The sequence below is a fragment of the Lepisma saccharinum genome, chromosome 2 (genome assembly GCF_977018435.1).
Source record: "Lepisma saccharinum chromosome 2, izLepSacc3.1, whole genome shotgun sequence".
NCBI classification, from domain to species: Eukaryota; Metazoa; Arthropoda; class Insecta; order Zygentoma; family Lepismatidae; genus Lepisma; species Lepisma saccharinum.
The window spans coordinates 166,865,402-166,883,080 of NC_139230.1; the positions used below are offsets into that span (position 1 = coordinate 166,865,402).

Below are 17,679 nucleotides of genomic sequence, written 5' to 3' on the forward strand. Positions count from 1 at the left end.
TCTCCTTACTTCCTTCCCTGCAAACAAGAAGAAAGGAAAGTGTTCCAAGCAAGTCCCCCCCTCCCTCTCCAACATACTAGGAAGAATTAAGTAAAAGTGATTGAGCCATGTTCTCAGTTGTCCACATACTTTTTTTTTGTGGAAGGGAGAACAAAGACACCTCAATCACACATTTAGAATGTGTCAAAACCCTAGAGAAAGCAGCATTTAGTGACTATCGTTTTGACAATTGTGCATTTGTTCCCCGATTGTAAGGCAGGAGTTCAAGGTTGAGGTTCAAGGTGTTATTCCTGACAGTATTTCACAATGTAGTGGGTGGGGAAGAAAATACACTATTGCACCGGAACCTTTTTGTATATGTAAACTCTTTTTATACTTCTCTGATTCAATTGGGCCACACTCAGTCTATCATATACAAAACTTTTTATGCTGCTTTATGTTACACTTGAATATGTGTGTATCAACCCCATTCTGTGAGAAATCCAGTGCAGCCAGTAAAATTTGTTTAATTTATTTAATAATTTCAATCCATGTGCAATACATTGATGATGATTTACTTCATTCATGTAGTTTATATTAAAATGAAAAATGTGTGGTAGCATATTACCATATTTTACCATATAATTGTAGCAGATTTTATGCCAATTTTCTTTGCAAAGAAACTAAGTGTGACCATTATGTGATTTTTTTTTTTAAAAGAAATACTGGTATTACCAATACTTAATCATTTGTCATTTTACTGTCTTTGGTGCAAGATTAAGATGCACAGAATACTCATGAATATATGTTAAAATTGAATAGTCCAAATTGACACACCTCATTTCTTCAAAACAGTTTAATGAACATTTTTCTGGTGAAAGAAAGTTAACAAAATAGTTGTTATTGATTTTTGCATTGTAGTAAATATTTTACACTTCAGAAAATTCACTACAGTGTTGTGAAGTATGGACTTTAAAAAAATCTAATCTTCTGTGTCTAAAGATTCTGCACGACTGTCATTGTTTTTGTTATCTGATGCATGATGCAATGATTATGCAATGAAAGGTTATAAACCAATTTTTCGACTGAAAGAAACAGGATGTGATAATTATGTGGCTAACATAGTGATAATGTGCTGATTGCTCACAATTAAATACAAACTAAAGGTTAAAAGATTAAAAATCAGTAACTTACGTGTGTGAGCATGAGATTTATCAAACTACGTTTCGAAGGTTATACTACCTCCTTCTTCAGGTTGAAATGATGTTTTCAGACACTGACATGGTGCCTCGTGGAGAAAGTGTTGGTTGAGGATTTAGGTTAAAATGGTACAGGAAAGACACTTTCTAAAAAAAGAATGTAAAATACACATACTAAAACTGCGCAATACTCCTAATTTGACTTGTGTCGCGCCGAAAGACTGTGCAATGACGAAAAAGAGAAAGAAGAAGAATGGATAAAGAAAGTGGGTATAAAGAATGGGTATACTATCCGCGACATGGAAAAAGTAGCTAGGAAAGCAAAAAAGATTGTTAGACAAGAAATATCACAAAATGATAAAGATGAAGATAAAACGGAGGTAGGAAATGGTGAAAGGAACATGTATTTTGTCGGGATTCCATATTTTAAGGGTGTTTCCGAGAAAATTTAAAAATCCGTAAGGGTGAGAGCACCTCGGAGCATTGAAAAACACTTCACGTCTTATAAGAAAGGGAGGGGAGATAGGCACAATAACCCTGAAGAGCAAAAGGGAGTGTACAGGGTTTTGCTTTACTTTTGTCAGCCAATTTATTGTTTGTAATTTGTGTAGTTTTCTCAGTGTTTACACTGGTGCTAACAAGCAAGGGAGGGGAAGGGAGAACAGGGAAGTTACAATTATTTAGTGTAATTGTTTTGCAAGTGACAAAAAAAATGCAAGCAATTCTTCTTGTTTGTATGTTGACAAGTCTTACAAGCATTGTGATTATTTCATACTATGGGAATGAGAGATGCAGTAATAGATAATTAAGGTACTCACGTTTTCCACGAAGCTGTTTTACATTATTTTCTATTAATCTCGGTAGCCACTGCCACCATCTTCGTTGGAATTCGTTGTGTTGTTGCTTGGTGCATTTCTGTTTTTTTTTCCTAAATTGCCACTAGGTGTGCTGCTGTTGCCTGTATGTCTGTGTATATGTCATCTGCTGTTTACAGGTGTTAATTACTGCAGTAATGGAAGCCAGGTGTGGTGTGCCTGACCACTATCTATGTTCAGTTCATGGTTGTAGTGCATGATGGCGTGTGTTTCTTTAATTTTCTATGAGAGTGTGTGCTTTGTATTTGACATGTACTTTCTCAATTTTATGGTTGTGGAATTTGATATGCTTGGCAAGTCCGGTGGTGGGTTGGGCAGTTTTTGCATTTGATAGGTGCTGCTGAATTCTCTCACTGATGGACCTGATGGATCTGCCGATGTAATGAGCCTTGCACTCGCATTCAGTACATACACCTGGATTGTTGAGGGGGAGAGGAAGTACCATTTATGTTTGTTTAGTTGGTCAGCTATTTTGGAGGTTGGTTTGTGTGCTATTTGTATGTTGTAGGGGCAGAGTGCTTTGCTAAGGTGGTTGGATGTGGTAGGATGGTAGGGAAAGGCAAACCACTTGGTTTTGTTACTGGGATCTGGTTGCGATGGTGGAGCGGGTTGTGTTGAGGGTGCAGGTTGTCTGACTTGGATTTCAGCTTTGCTGCACAATGTGGAGAGTTGACATTCAGTATATCCATGTTTTAGTGCCAGTTCCATGATGGTTGCTATCTCGTCCATCAGATCTTCTTCTCTGGAACAGTAGGAGAAGGCTCTCTGGGAGAAGTTTAGCCATATGTTGGCCTTTTGCTTGGGTAGATGGTTGGATAGGCATGGATACATTGGTTGCCTGCATCTGGTTTTCTGAAAATTGTGATTGTGAATTTGTTGCCCCCGCGGCTGATGGTGAGGTTCAAGAAATTGATTTTGCCCTGCTTTTCATGTTCTATGGTGAATTTTAGTCTGGGGTGGATGCTATCTAGTTTTTCCAACAACAGGTTGATCTCTTCAGGTTTTTTGTATATGGCTATGGTGTCATCAGCGTATCATCCATATCTGATGAATTTGAGTTCTGGAGTTTGGAGTATGCTTCTTTCAGCCAAATGAATTACTATGTTTGCTATGGGAGCCGATAGTGGCAAGGCCTTCAGATTGCTCATAGAAATTATTTTGAAATTGAAAATAATTGTCTTAAGCACACTTCTAGCAAATTGGCAGTTTCAGCTACTTCCAGTGCGGGGACTTTGTTTATGGTCAGCCACCTTTCAACTGATGTTAGGGCTAGGTTTATGGGTATTGAATTATACATGTCCACTATGTCGATGCTTGCGATTTTAGCACTATCTGCTTGCATTATGGATGTTATCAGGTTTTTGACATCGGCACTGTTGTGAAATACATATAAGAGCTTGTGGTTGAATATTCTGTTTTTGAGCCAGTTGGTAAGATGTATGGTAGGGTGTTTGAAGCCAGCTATTGTGAGGTGCATGGGAATTCCTGGTTTGTGTGTTTTGGGGTTGCCATAAGCAATGGCAGGTGAGGGTGGGGGTGAGGAGAAATTTGTGGTCTTCCTGTCTAAGCATAGCACTGCTTTTCACTGCATGTTTCACTATTTTTTTGTATCTATCTGTGGGGTCCTTTGCAATGGTACTGTAGGAGTCACTGCAGACATACAGGGGACAGCAGCACACCTAACGGTGATTTAGGAAAGAACAACAGAAATGCGCCAAGCAACAATACAAAAAATTCCAACGAGAATGGTGGCAGTAGCTACCGAAATTAATAGAAAATTATGTAAAACAGCTTCACGGAAAACGTGAGTACCTTAATTATTGTGATTATGTTGTACAAGCTTGTTTAAGATGTAAAGTACTAGGGAATATATTTTTTCACCAATGCTCATGATTTTCTTCATAGAGGTATGTGCAGCTACCATTAGGCCATATATTTCTGGTGCAGCAAATTAATACCATATCTAACTGAAATGCAAAATTGATATTTATTGTACATGGATATAGGGATGGCCACATACAATTTTATTGTGATAATTTTTCATTCAGATATTATCTATTTTTTTTTTTTGTTAAATGATTTGATTAGATTAGATTTATTTTATCCATTATTCACATGTTTGCATTTGGTGTGATCTCGGACATGTCAATTTGTGTTCACATTACAATATAATAATAAAATGAAATACAATAATATAATATAGTGAGTTAATGCAATGGAATGATATCTTAGCATATTTCGGTAACACTTTACTATACCTGAGACAGATTTCTTCAAATTTACAGGAGAAAGTACTTACGCAAATCATTTTCTGTAGCGTTGTTGATGTTCGGGAATGTAATTTTGATTCATTTTAATGCGAATGCATGTGTTTTTGTACGAAAATCTATTTCCGACGCGCTATTGCTGCTGCCGCCATTTGCTTCCTGCATGAGAGCACAATACGCTCTCGTATTGTCCGTATATGCTAAATTGAACGAAAGGAGTGCTAATGGAACCAAACCTAACAGGCCTAACCTAACCTAGTAGGCATACCTCATCCCCGTGATGGTTTGTGATTCCCAGGTGATTCCCAGGTGTCTCAGGTATAGTAAAGTAGTACCCATATTTCAGTTTTATTCTAGGAGTGTACTTGTATTAGTGATACAGTCTATTACATAAAAGTAACACCAGTAAAACATGTTGAGGTTAGAATATAGAAATAATGTGTGTGTTCTGTAATGGATTAAAATATTAAATGGAATGTTGTGAGACAATATAAAGATAAGACTTATAACATCATAAAATGATACTAAAAATTTTATTCAAGTGACCTAACAGGTATGACATGTGAGATGGCATCCAGCCTATTGTAGGTTTATGTTGGAACTATTGATTACATTTTCAATTGGACTCTTGTGGATGAATCCGTGAACCTCCAATCCATGAAACCACAAGTGGTTGACGGATTAGGGAATGTTATTTATCTAGGTTCCATGAATATCTGTCATCTGGATAGGCAGATTTTCATGTACAGACATTATATTTTTTTATAGTATGTAAATGAAATGCTAAGTGATTAAAGTTGTGTTTTCTCCGGTATTGTAAAAATATTTTCACTGATGTTAATTTAATGTATCTTACTTTTTTAGGCTGCTTTCAAACAGTTTTTGGCAGGTATTGACATGAATAAGTTAAAAGAATCACTCATCCTCCAGCTGGATAGTGCTGCATGTAGATCTGTGGATATTGTGGAAGGAAAGCTAAGTGGTATTTCTGAGGATTATGTAGTGGCATGGTCCACTTACACACTCCAGAAACAGTTAGAATTATCTCAGATACTACTGTACTACTGCTACCATAATGATGGAACCACTGTGATGGATGTTTGGCATATTTTGGAAATTTGCCGAGTGAGTGTGTATATAATATATGGTAAAAAAATATATACAAATAGTAAACCATTTGACAAATTATAATCATATTATTATTTAATGCAATTTTTTCCTTGCCATATTATCTTTGCTTGTGCCAACATTTTTGAAAATCATATTTTCCTTTTCAAAGAATACTGTTTAGTTACATATTACAAAATGTCAGATGTTGATCATAGGTGTTGATAGGGGTACTTCATAATGAAAACAATTAAAATTACACTTTCAATTAAATCTTTTAGCTGTGTTTTTATTATAATAAACAGGTCTGTATTAAAGTTGGCTACTCGTGACCTAGTTTGAATAATGAATAATTTGAAAATGTTTTAAAAAGTTCATACTTCAGTGGGCGGCTATTATTATACATATAATTTATTTTTCCATTTCTCACACCAGTATATGTATGTGCATGCTCGTGTGTCTAATCATGATTTTTTTTTTCTGCAGGAGTCACAGAATGGACATGATGAACTAAGCAGACAGGGTGGTAGCATTGAGCAAATGCTAAGAATTTGCTATGTTCAGACACTCCTGATGTTGTATGCGATTGGCTTTGGAGTTAATGAAGGTGGAATGTGAGTATGTAGTTGTCAATGTATGGTGTAGAACTGTGTAATACTTTATGGAATACATCCAGTACTTGAATTGAGGGGGATGCAGGGATGGCATTCCCCCATCTAGCAAATTTTTTTTTAAAGCACCCCCACCCCATCCCTCTTGCTGTCTCAATGTCACCATATTAAGGCTCGACTGGACCTTTGGCAGCCGAATGGGCGATTTCTTTTTCAAATTCTCCTCTCCATTCGAAAAACAGCTGTGATATTCCAAAATCTGAAAAATTACATCAGCTTAGAATTCCTTCTAGAGCATTGATGTGAATTTTCGTGTAGTTTGCTTTCACTGCTATCTAGATATTATCAATAGTTTAATAGACTTCCATAATTGTGAAAGTGCAAAGTTTTTTGAAACATAAGTTTTCATTGGAAAATCAAGTTTTTAAAAAATGACTAGTTAATTCATACATGCAACTGCTGGGAGGATATACTTTTTTGACAAGGAGCCAGACATGAAACAAGTGAACATGATATGCTATCTTCCTTGCTTTATTATGTAGCATTATACATTACTTGAATTATTATTGTTTTTTTTATCATGTTACATTAATTTTCCATGTTCCTGTTTTGAATAATTTTTGTTAATTTTATTATGTTATTTTTTTCACTTGTTTGTAGTTTTGCAATAATTTTAGTGGTTGCTAATGCACTAATCACTACTTTTAATTTCAGAACCATGGATGAATCTGATCGAGTTAATGCTGCAAGGCAGTGCTTAGCTGAATTGAACTTGAAACCTGGAGTTCCAGGTTCATTCAAATTAGTTTGGAATCTTGTTATGGCTAATCAAATTCCAAGCAGTAACGAAGATACAATTGCTTCACTAGCCTACTTGCATGCAATGATAACGGATTCTTTATTTATGGTGAGTGGAACAGCAGTAACAGAATGAAATTAATAATAAAGATCATACTTTGTGACATTAGTTTTTAACTTAAGTTAACTTAAGATAAATGCACTAGTTCAACCCCTTAGTGATGAAAATGACCGTCTGTGCTTTTTATGTTGGGTTTTACGTTTGCGGTTTGTTTGCATACACCCTGTCCTTCAGTAAGCCTCGTGTATGTTACTAGCTTTAAAGGACAACATTTCAGCTGAAACCAAGAACATCACCGGAGAAACACTGTGGTGAGTCACTGCGAACATACAAATGCAGGTGGAGGCATTCCTTCTTGAAAACGGCAGACACTTTCAACACATGCTCTGATTACAATCAATGGCACACTATCCAAGGTATGTCATGTATGAATTACGTTAATATCGATATGGTATATTGTATGTTACAGCTCATTTTGTCAAGCCAGTTTTATAAGAATCACCCTTTATTTTATAACATTGCTGTTTAGGGCATTAAAAACCACTGAAACTGTGATTATCTCGTAGCAAGTTTTCATTTTTCCATTTTCAGGAATAGGTAGAAACGCACTCTTAGGTTGGTTTGTTGGAATGGCAGTCTAGTTTGAACTTCAATAGAGATATGCTTGTTTAACTCTCCTAACTTTTAATTGTAAATCTTTAGCAGAAAATGATGTTTGTAAGAGCTCATTAAAGTTGACAAGCTACGTGAAAGTGGGGGACTGACTCTGCGCAGAGAGACTGCAGTCACCATCTACTCACCATTCAGGGTTCTCACCAGCTCTTACAAAATATGAAACAACAGTGTACATTCGAACAATTGTAAATCTCTGCATGCCTATTATTGCAGCAATCAACACCATTTCTGCATTAGTCTTTTACAACACAATCCTTCTGGAAGGTGAGATAAGGCAAAGTTTCCCATGTATATAGCACCATGCCAGGAATGCACATTTTGGGGATGTAGGGGTAGGGGACCACACATTCTAGATGTCTGACATTTTGGAGGTGATGTGATTAGCACTATGCTCCCGCTGCCTTTACCCCCCCCCCCCCCCCTCAGTGTTGTCCTCCAGTATCATTGATTTGAGGCTGGGTTAGCCTCAGACACACTTTCTGCAGGGACAAGGCCAGAGAAATTCCAACCTCAAATCATCCACTGTGGGAATTGAACCCAGGTCTCCCACATGGAAGTTGGATACCCTACTGACTAGACCAACATGGTCCCTCTTTTCTCACTTTCTATTTCAGCAATTTTATGTTATTTTCCTTCCTCTTGGGTTAATAGTTGCAGTGGCAATGAATGATGAACTGATGGGATAAACATCATGGTTATGCCTTGCCTGGCCTTCTAACCTGGTACTTCTGGCTTTGTAGCATGTTACATTGACCACTGTACCACTTGGGTCAGCATTAAGATATTTAAATCCTCTGGGAACACAATGAATTCTGTACTAACTCAGGGTGGCTGCTCACCAGGAATTCCTTGAATTCTGGGAATTCAGCATGAATTATTGGCTCCGGGAAGTATGCATGAATTCTGCTTGAATTTTTCTCCATAGACGTGAAAAATTGCAACTTTTATTAATCCAAATCATATTGATAAATGCCCTGAGGCGAGATTTTCACAGTTGAGTTTTTATTTTTATCCAGGAAGGAAAATAATGTGTGAAAAATCAAAACAGAATTCTCTTGATCTGTTTGCTTTGTTACTGTATTTTGTAGAGCAATCTGACAGATAAGATTTCTTGAAGATTATTAGGTAGATTTGAGTTTGAAATTCTTAACACAATTAACAATTTTTCACAGGTTAGAATACATACCATAACATTTGTGCGACTTGTGTTTGTAGATGTATTTCGAGTCTGAGTGTGTGAAATGGCAAATTGTAAACTAAGGACCTCAAATTAAGTGTTTTAAATATACTGTTTATATATTCCTTCTTTTTCTTTTTCCTTTCCTTCTTCTTCCTTTTTACTTTTCTTTTTCTTTTCTTCTTTCTTTTTATTTTTCTTTTCTTCTTTCTTTTTATTTTTCTTTTTCTTCTCTTTCTTTTTCTTTTCTTTCTTTTCTTCTTCTTTTTCTTACCACCACCACCAGGTGGTTATAATTAAAGTGACCATTTTCAGAGTGGTACAGCACGGGCTGTAATGAGAGTAGTAGTATGCTAATGAAGCAATGCGCTCACTAATTATGCAAAAAAAAAAAAAAAAAAAAAAAATGTACCAATTCTTGCCACCAGGGTAAAAAATGGTGCTGTAAGCAGTCAAGATGTGGTATAGTTACAGGTGCGATCCGCGAACAAGAAACGAAAGGCGAAAGACGTTGTCGTCTACGTGGCTGGTCCAGGGATCCGTGCCTCCAGGTTACGTTGCCGCTAACAGGATAGGTGAACCTAACCTACTCACCACCTTTGGGCTTGAATGAATTTATAACCTGGCTATGTAACCTGGACGTACTTATCCCCATGCAGCTCTACGCTGTCCTCCCGTGACCATATACATGGAGGATGTCCCCAGTTGACCAGCATCCATTCCGAGGAATGATTGCTGGTTTATCATAGGGACTTTCAGCCTATTTAATCCGGAGCGAGAAGCACGCTTCCCGGACTTATCCACCCAAATATGAATTAATAAACCAAGATGTTGGAAAGACACATTTAATAATCTTGGATTTCTCACATTTAATTATATACAAGCACTGAACAAACTTATAAGGGTGTTTTTACATATATAACCAACAAATAGGTAACAAGAGCATGGTACTTACATAGTCTGCTTCCACTTCATCACACATGGGCCTTTGTGCACTTCACTTACCACTCCAACTATGAATGGGGGGGGGGGGTTTCCTCAGAATTTACACTAAAATATGACCGGGTCTTAAGGCAGATGGTTATTTACTTGCAAATGCACTGTTCTAGGGAGATATTTGACAAAGGATGTCCTGACTAAATGTGGATGCTTTTGGATGCCAATCCCCTTGGTTTTCTGAAGGCCCTTTGTCCTCACCATGTGGTTTGGAATTGTTCCGATTTTTCATGGATTCTGGTTCCATGCACTATAGGCCACTTTAACCCTGCAATTTGTCCATTTTGTACACTATTGGACTAGTTCTGTGCACTTAGTAGGTATTCCACACTATTGGACACAATGGCCTACTCTGGCTCAAACTGCTGGAGCGATGTGTACTGCTTCAGATCTAAACCACAAGTGAAGTTCAAGATGGCGTCCTCTCCAGGTAAATACTATCTCAGTTCTATTGTCTGGAAGCCACACCCAGGAAGCCATCTGATTGGTCCACAGCACCTTGGGTTACTTGTCTTCATCAAGTACCTTAAAAACTCCACTAGATGGCAGTCTAGTCAGGGCTAGTTCCACTGGCTCTCACCAGATGGCACTGATGCTGTGAGACGGATTGTCTTTTGTCAAAAACATCGATTTTTTTATGTTTTTGGGGTTTATTTGTGCTAATAATTGTGACTTTGGGTTATTTTCAGGGAAGGCAAGTTAATTTGTGCTTGCACAAATGTTATCCCGAAAATCTATCTATTAATAAAAAATTTGCATGAAAAGCGACATGTGCTCATTGGATTATGCCTACACACAAAAGGTTGTCATTTTGATAACCAATGAATTTTGGTCAGGGACTTATTCTTTACTTAATATTTTGATGTTTTATCATACTTTTACTACTTAGGCCTAATTCCTGCTAATCTTAATACATCTGGGAATGTCTACTCCTGTTAATTTTATATGGAGTGAATTAGCCTTGTACTTTGGTTGGAGTGGAGTGGTGCCTGTATGTATTGGGGATGTATACCCAACTTTTGGTTGGTTATTCAGGAGAAAGGCAGGAAAGATCAAACACATGAGAACAATGTTCTGGTATGTTTATTAGGAACTATGGTTACAAGACATGGTCGACGATTGCTCGCAGCATGTCTGGTGAAATCTGAGCGACATGTCGTTGTATGCTAGCCTTCAGATCAGGCAGAGACCAGACATGTCCCTGATAGACACGATCTTTTAAATATCCCCACAGCCATAAGTCACGTGGATTAAGGTCGGGGTATCTGGAAGGTGGGAAACTGCCTAGAGATGATGCGGTCATTAGTGAAGGTTTCTCGCAGCAAATCTTTCACGTGGCGAGTGACATGTGTTGCACAAGGAGGTCCCTATAACGTGTAGATGTCACTGTACACCTACAGTGTCATCTCCTCAAAGAAAAATGGACCAAGAATGAAGGAGCTAGTGAACCCACACCAAGCAGTCATGTAAACTGAGTGGGATGGTTGTTCCTGCACATGTGGACAAGTGGAACCCCATATGCGACAGTTCTGAGTATTCACTGCACTGTCCACAGAATATTCCCCGGCACTTCCATGCGTGCCAAAAACCGGTGACCAAACTCAGAGCATTGTGGAATATCTTGGGGTTTCAATTGGTGCATAGTTTGAATCTTGTAGGGATACCAGTGTAAAATGTATTGCTCCCATTCTGGTAAGAAATAGCCATTGCTTTTTACACGAAAAAAATCAAACTTTTAATGTTCGGTGAACATTCATATCACTAAAGGAAGAAAAAGCAACAAGAGTTACCAACAACAACCAGGGAGCTCACAATGGTTAGGCAATGTCACCGACTTTGAACGTCAGAGTTATGGGAAATTCCACGTTTTGACTGCTTACAGTGCCATTTTTACCCTGGTGGCGAGAATTGGAACTATTTTTTTTTTTTTTTTTTTTTTTGCATAATTCGTGTGCACATTGCTTCATTAGCGCTACTCTCATTACAGCCCGTGCTGTACCACTCTGAACACCATCACTTTAATTATAACCACCTGGTAGATTCCAAACCATCATTTGAGGAACATATAATTGAAGTTTGTAAAAAAGCTAAAAAGGTTTAATATTTTTTATATTTTTTAATTGGACTTCTTTTAATAAAATTGAAAGTTTTAAATTTCTATTTATAGTTTTGGTTCGTCCATTATTGGAATATGGAAGTGAATTATGGAACATAGCAGCAAATAGTCACACTGAGAAAATTGAATCAATTCAGAAATTATTTATTAGGTTACTTTGTATAAAAATGAAGAAAATTTACATGTCACTAAAATATATGGAGTGGTTGGAAATTTTTAATTTAACAACCTTGAGCTTAAGAAGAAAAGATAAAATGAAACATCTTGTCAAATAGGACTGATAGTGAATACTTTAGAAATGCAATAAATATAAAACAAGAAAAAATGCATTATTATCAGTAAAATTGAAAAATGGTGATGAATTTATGAAAATATTAATTGATGATTTCAATTATGACTTCCCTTAAAATATTATATTTAGGTATAGCATGTGATTTTATGTAAAAACCATTATGAGTTAATCCTTTTATATTACTCTTGGTGACATGGTGCTGCATGAAGTTTTTGTACACGCATCTGGTACATGCATATGAGTGTTGAGAGGTGGTAATACACAAGGTTGAAATAGGGAAAACATCTGCTTGTGGCCTTGAATTTTTTGAAAATTTGACTTGAAAACCGGGAATTATACTTGAATTTTATCGTGGTCCTAGAGTAGCCACTCTGTAACTGTACTTTGTATATCTTCCATTCATCTAACAACAAATTTTCACCATCATTCACATTTATCTTCTCAATGTAACATTTTCTCAGATCTAACATATTTTTTTGTTATTTCTACCAAAAACGTTAGATCTAAAATTCACTGTTACATTAACATTTAGTGGCCAGCTGTGTACCAGCACCATGAGGCAGCAATTAACATTCCATATCTTGAAAACTACACAATGATATTTCTGTTCTGTCTTTTTGGTTTATTAGTATACATATGACATACTTGAATGACAAAACAATATATCCATTATTACTATTATTAACAAGCACTGTTTGAAAAAGTCCTTTGTTTCCATTTTGTTGCTATGGGATAAATTGAAGATAGAGGGCTACAACTCCTCAACCACTGCATTTTTTTAAAACTTTAAATTGTGCATGTAATAATGAGTAAGGAGCAACACTTTAAGCAAGATGCAACAATTAATGATCCAGGGGAGACACTGGGGAAAAGGCCCAAAGTTTGAAGTTTTCGGAAATTATGCAAAAATTTCCCTACATCGTAATTTCCACTTTTTTTTCCAAAATTGGGGCACATGCATTATATATCCTCAAAGAGTGGCCTTTTATCATGCTTTCTCTAAATTTGGTTCATCCAGCATCCATAAGGCCAATTGAAACATATTTGAAAGGAGGTTATGTGTAGTTATTTTTGTAATTTTATATTATGAATAAATATGTCAGACTTGTTTAAATAGGATGTAATGACATGTGATATTACAAATTTTAACATTTCATATGTGTATGTGTGTGTATACAAAGTACGTTATGAACCAAAGCAAGCTGTAAAAAGAGTTGGTGAGTACCACATTCAACAAGTTTGACATGTTTATTGTAGCGGAATTAGTTAGTACATTTTTTTATAGTTAGTGTTTGTAAAATTATCATAATATTTTACCAACTTTAATTCCTCAAAATGAGAAGGTACATATTTGTAAGAGGTATTCTGTGTCACTGCTTGAAAGGGAAAAATTAAGATAACATTAAAAATAAATTAAGATAACATTAAAAATGAAACAAACTAAACTTTTATATTTTATTTTCAGGAGGAAAGCAAACTCAGGGACATAGCCTATGAAATAGTCTCCAATATATTTACAATATTGCTCACCAGCTTAGATGCAACATTACTGCTGAATACTCCAAGTCTGTGGAATTTAGGGAAAGCACTGTTGAAACATCCCATGGTTGCAGCAAAATTCTGGAATAGTGATTCCCATTTTGGTCTGAGGTTGCTTTTTGAAGAATGCAGGAAGGTTTTTCCTTTACATTCTCATTACTTCATGAACTTGTGTGCAGCACTAGCTGAAGCTGGAGCACATAGCATAAAAACGGTATGCATCATTTTTTAACTTTTTAAAAAATAAAATATTTCGTAGGACTGAGCCAGTTACCACATTGGAAAATGAAAGACATGATAGCAAATTAATACACTGAAATGAAGTATTCACTTATCTGTGAAATTGGAGTTTTTTTGTTCTATTAATTTTGGTGGCCATCTCTTGGGAACTTCAAGTTCATCATTCACACTATATATACAAATTGATAGAATCCAAACACACAGACAGACACAAACAGTTTCACAGATAAGTGAAAGCACTTTCTTTTTATGTATAAGTTACTTGTACACATACCAAAATTTGTAAATTTTATCAAATTAAAAATTATTCTAAAATTATTAGTTTCCCCATGAAACCCAAATTTCAGTGTTGACCCAGTATTGTGAGGTCAATGGAGATGCTACTTGAAAAGAGGTTGTGGGTTCTGATCAAGAGTGCTAGATATCAGTGGCAATTGCACTTTATGTGCAAACCATGTGTCATCGAATGATAAGCTGATTGGCAAACCTTGGCTCCTTAGTGGTACTGTGTACTGTGGTACCATGATTGTTAGATAACTTTTTTGCTAGTATAATTAGAAAAAGACAAGCAGTATTTTCTAAGATTTACTGGTCAAAGAAAAGGAGCAGGAATTTGGGTGGCCCAGTGATGCACCAACACTTACCACCTGATTCCTGGTGGTAAAAGTGGCTGCCTTGTTCACTTATACAAAATTATCTTGTAGCAGTCCTAGTTTATGTAGCAGCCCATGCCCCATCCTTTTTGTAACCACTGAGATAATTTGGTGTTTAGACCAATATTTAGTATATTTGGACTCTGTGAAAATGTTCCATGATAATTTGTGGATGCCACATGACACCAGAATTCTGAAAAGTATCTGCTGGTATAGATGATTAAATTCCAACTGATGCTGATACCATTGATTCAGGCAGGGGTCAAGGAGGCGGAGACCCCCCCCCCCCCGCCTTGCATTGTCGACTATTGTATAATTTGTTTGCCATGACAAAGTGAAAATTTATAAACTGGAAATTATTTGCTCATAATTTGAGGGATGAGCAATTCACAGAAGAAGTGCACCTTCATTCATCTTGCTTATGAACCAAAGTCTTTAGAAGTATTTAGAAGGTTCTCTAAGAGTTTAGAAAGTTCTTACATTGAGAAGCTATATCGTCGATGTTTTCACGAACTGGCGAATGTCAACTCCCCTGCATCACGAACTGGCGAATGTGCAAAATTTGACATTTTGAGTTTTTGACGCTGTATATGTTGGAATAACTTGTACTTTGCTCTCACAAAGTTTCAAGTTTCTATTAAATATTGCTTAGGAGATAAAGATGGACAACGTTTTGATGAATATGAAAACTAGTGTTGTGATAATTTCACGAACCGACGAATATGGAATTTGCTGCTTCGTGGAGAAAAACATGATATCATTTTACAATCCATTCAGGATGTGTCAGTTTGACTACATTTTGCCTAACAGATGCCTCTGTAATAAAATGTTTTATATTTAATTTTTTTCATAAGAAATATAACCCATTTGTAAGATATCAGAAAACATGTAAGGCACAGTTTTTTGTGTTTCTATTGGAACAATGTACAGTCTATATTTTGAGACTTTCAATGAAATTGGCAATCATCTGGTTTACTTCTTGCAACTAAATTATTTCAAATTGTTTATAAATGAAATGCCATATTTCTTTGATATTATTTTGAAGAATAGCCTTCTAGTGGTGTGGATCGTTGTGTAATTATTCAGAAGATATGAATAAGGACATGCTTGTGAAGTGGACTGATGGCAGTACTAACATCGTCAGAAGCCAAGAACTTACACTCCCCCATGGAATGAAGAAGTTGCAATATGGAGCGAAAGTAAAAGTGTGGTGGGATCCTGAGCAAATTTATTATGAAGGTGTTGTGATCGGGATGGAAGAAGATTCTGAAAGTGGTGATACAGGTGATGAACTTCCTCTGTCAGTGCCAAAGAAGAGCTCAGGTGGTGTGATCAATGACTCGAGTGCAGTAGTTAGTGACGTTGACAGTTCTTCAGAAACATTAGCGGATGATGAGGACAAGGATCCTGATTTTCTTATATCTTCCAGTGATAATGAATCGTCTGCACATTCCTCACCGAGGAATGTTCACGCTGTATGTAGTTCCTTGCATTGTGAAGAAGAAATATTTGCTGTATGCGTAACGTGTCAGGATTTGGTTTGTTACAATCACTTCATTTTGGATTGCGCCGAGCACAACAGACGTGTTAGTGTACAAGAGAAAAACAACCCTCCGGGATCAAGCCACACAGATTTTAAAGTAGATGGTTCTCAAAAGGAGGATGTTACTCCAGTAAAGCAAAGGGTTCATGAAAAGGAAAAGTAAGAAAAATGTAAAAGTCTGTCGTTCTTTGGGTTATGAGTAGGGAACGGAAGTTTAGGTAAATAAATGTTTTTTCTGCGATAAGACAGAGACCCTCGTTTTTGCCAAAATTCTGATCATAGCCTTATATGTCAACTCAGCAAATTTTATTTTACATAAAAACACATATTTTCCAGTTTTCCGTATGTAAATACATATTTTGCGAATTTTTATTTTACATACATAAAATCGCTCATTGACTTCAGCTACCTCGAAATCTTCCAAGGAAAAATGTTTATTATCCGCACCTCTTTCATATCGAGAGTGCTAGGTTTGTTTTGTCTTTGAACAAGCTCGCTGGCAGACTTTTGGCACCTCGTCTACGATTTTACTGGGGGAAAATATTACCCAGATGAGGCAAATGCACAACGTAATGCAGAGCTTCGAGAGTGTTTCTGCTTTTGTCATGTCCTGATTCGGTGCTTGTGCAGCAGTAGGTGTTTTCTCGTACGATATGCCAAAAGTTAAGGCAAGTGTTTCATCTCGTTTGCAACAGTTCTGTAAAGAATATAAGGATGTGTTTTCAACTGATGGCAAAGTGTTATTTTGCCAACCGTGTGGTAAATCTATTGCAGCTGACCAACGTTTGCAAATTACGCAGCATTTAGGTAGCAACAAGCATGTTGTTGCTTCTTCACGTTTGAGCTGCAGACAGGCACTTATCGGGCAACAAACACCATCTACTTCTGGGGAACCGTCGAAATTGTCCGCGTTTTCAATGGACTTGTGCAGAGCTTTTGTGTCCGCAGATATTCCACTGTTCAAATTAAAGAACCCTGATTTACGAAACTTTCTCTCGAAATATACGAACTTCGAACCGCCTGATGAATCAACGTTGCGAAAAACGTATCTGCACAGGTGTTACGAGCAAACCTTACAACATATTCGCTCACAATGTGCGAATCAAAATATTTGGGTATGTATTGACGAAACTACAGACTCCACCGGTAGAAAAGTGGGAAATGTGAATTGTGGGAGTGCTACATAATGACGTAAATGTCTCAACGATAAATTATTTGCTAGTGTGTAGAGAGCTAGCTGGGGCTACACATGTAACGATAGCAAGGCTTTTTAATGAAGCAATGCAGCTATTGTGGCCGGAAGGCATAAAATTTGACAATGTTCTTCTCCTAGTGACAGATGCTGCAGCTTACATGAAAAAGCTGCAGTAGGCCTTGCCGTTAGCTACCCCAAAATGGTGCACGTTACATGTGTGGCTCATGCGTTGCATAGAATATGTGAAAAGATAAGAGCTCTTTATCCCAACGTCGATAAACTGGTTTCAAATGGGAAGAAAGTTTTTATCAAGTCGCCTAGAAGAATAGACATTTTTAAACAAAAATGTCCTGAGG

General features: G+C 36.8%; 1 protein-coding gene across 1 annotated transcript in view; it reads left to right on the forward strand.

The window, feature by feature from the left end:
- LOC145984176 (nucleoporin NUP188-like) overlaps positions 1 to 17,679 on the forward strand; it is a 174,515-nt gene that overhangs the window by 22,457 nt on the left and 134,379 nt on the right. The window contains exons 3-6 of the mRNA XM_083117667.1: positions 5,185 to 5,445; positions 5,914 to 6,041; positions 6,753 to 6,945; positions 13,619 to 13,906. Coding sequence (XP_082973793.1) covers positions 5,185 to 5,445; positions 5,914 to 6,041; positions 6,753 to 6,945; positions 13,619 to 13,906 — 870 coding nt within the window. The remainder of the gene's footprint in view (positions 1 to 5,184; positions 5,446 to 5,913; positions 6,042 to 6,752; positions 6,946 to 13,618; positions 13,907 to 17,679) is intronic.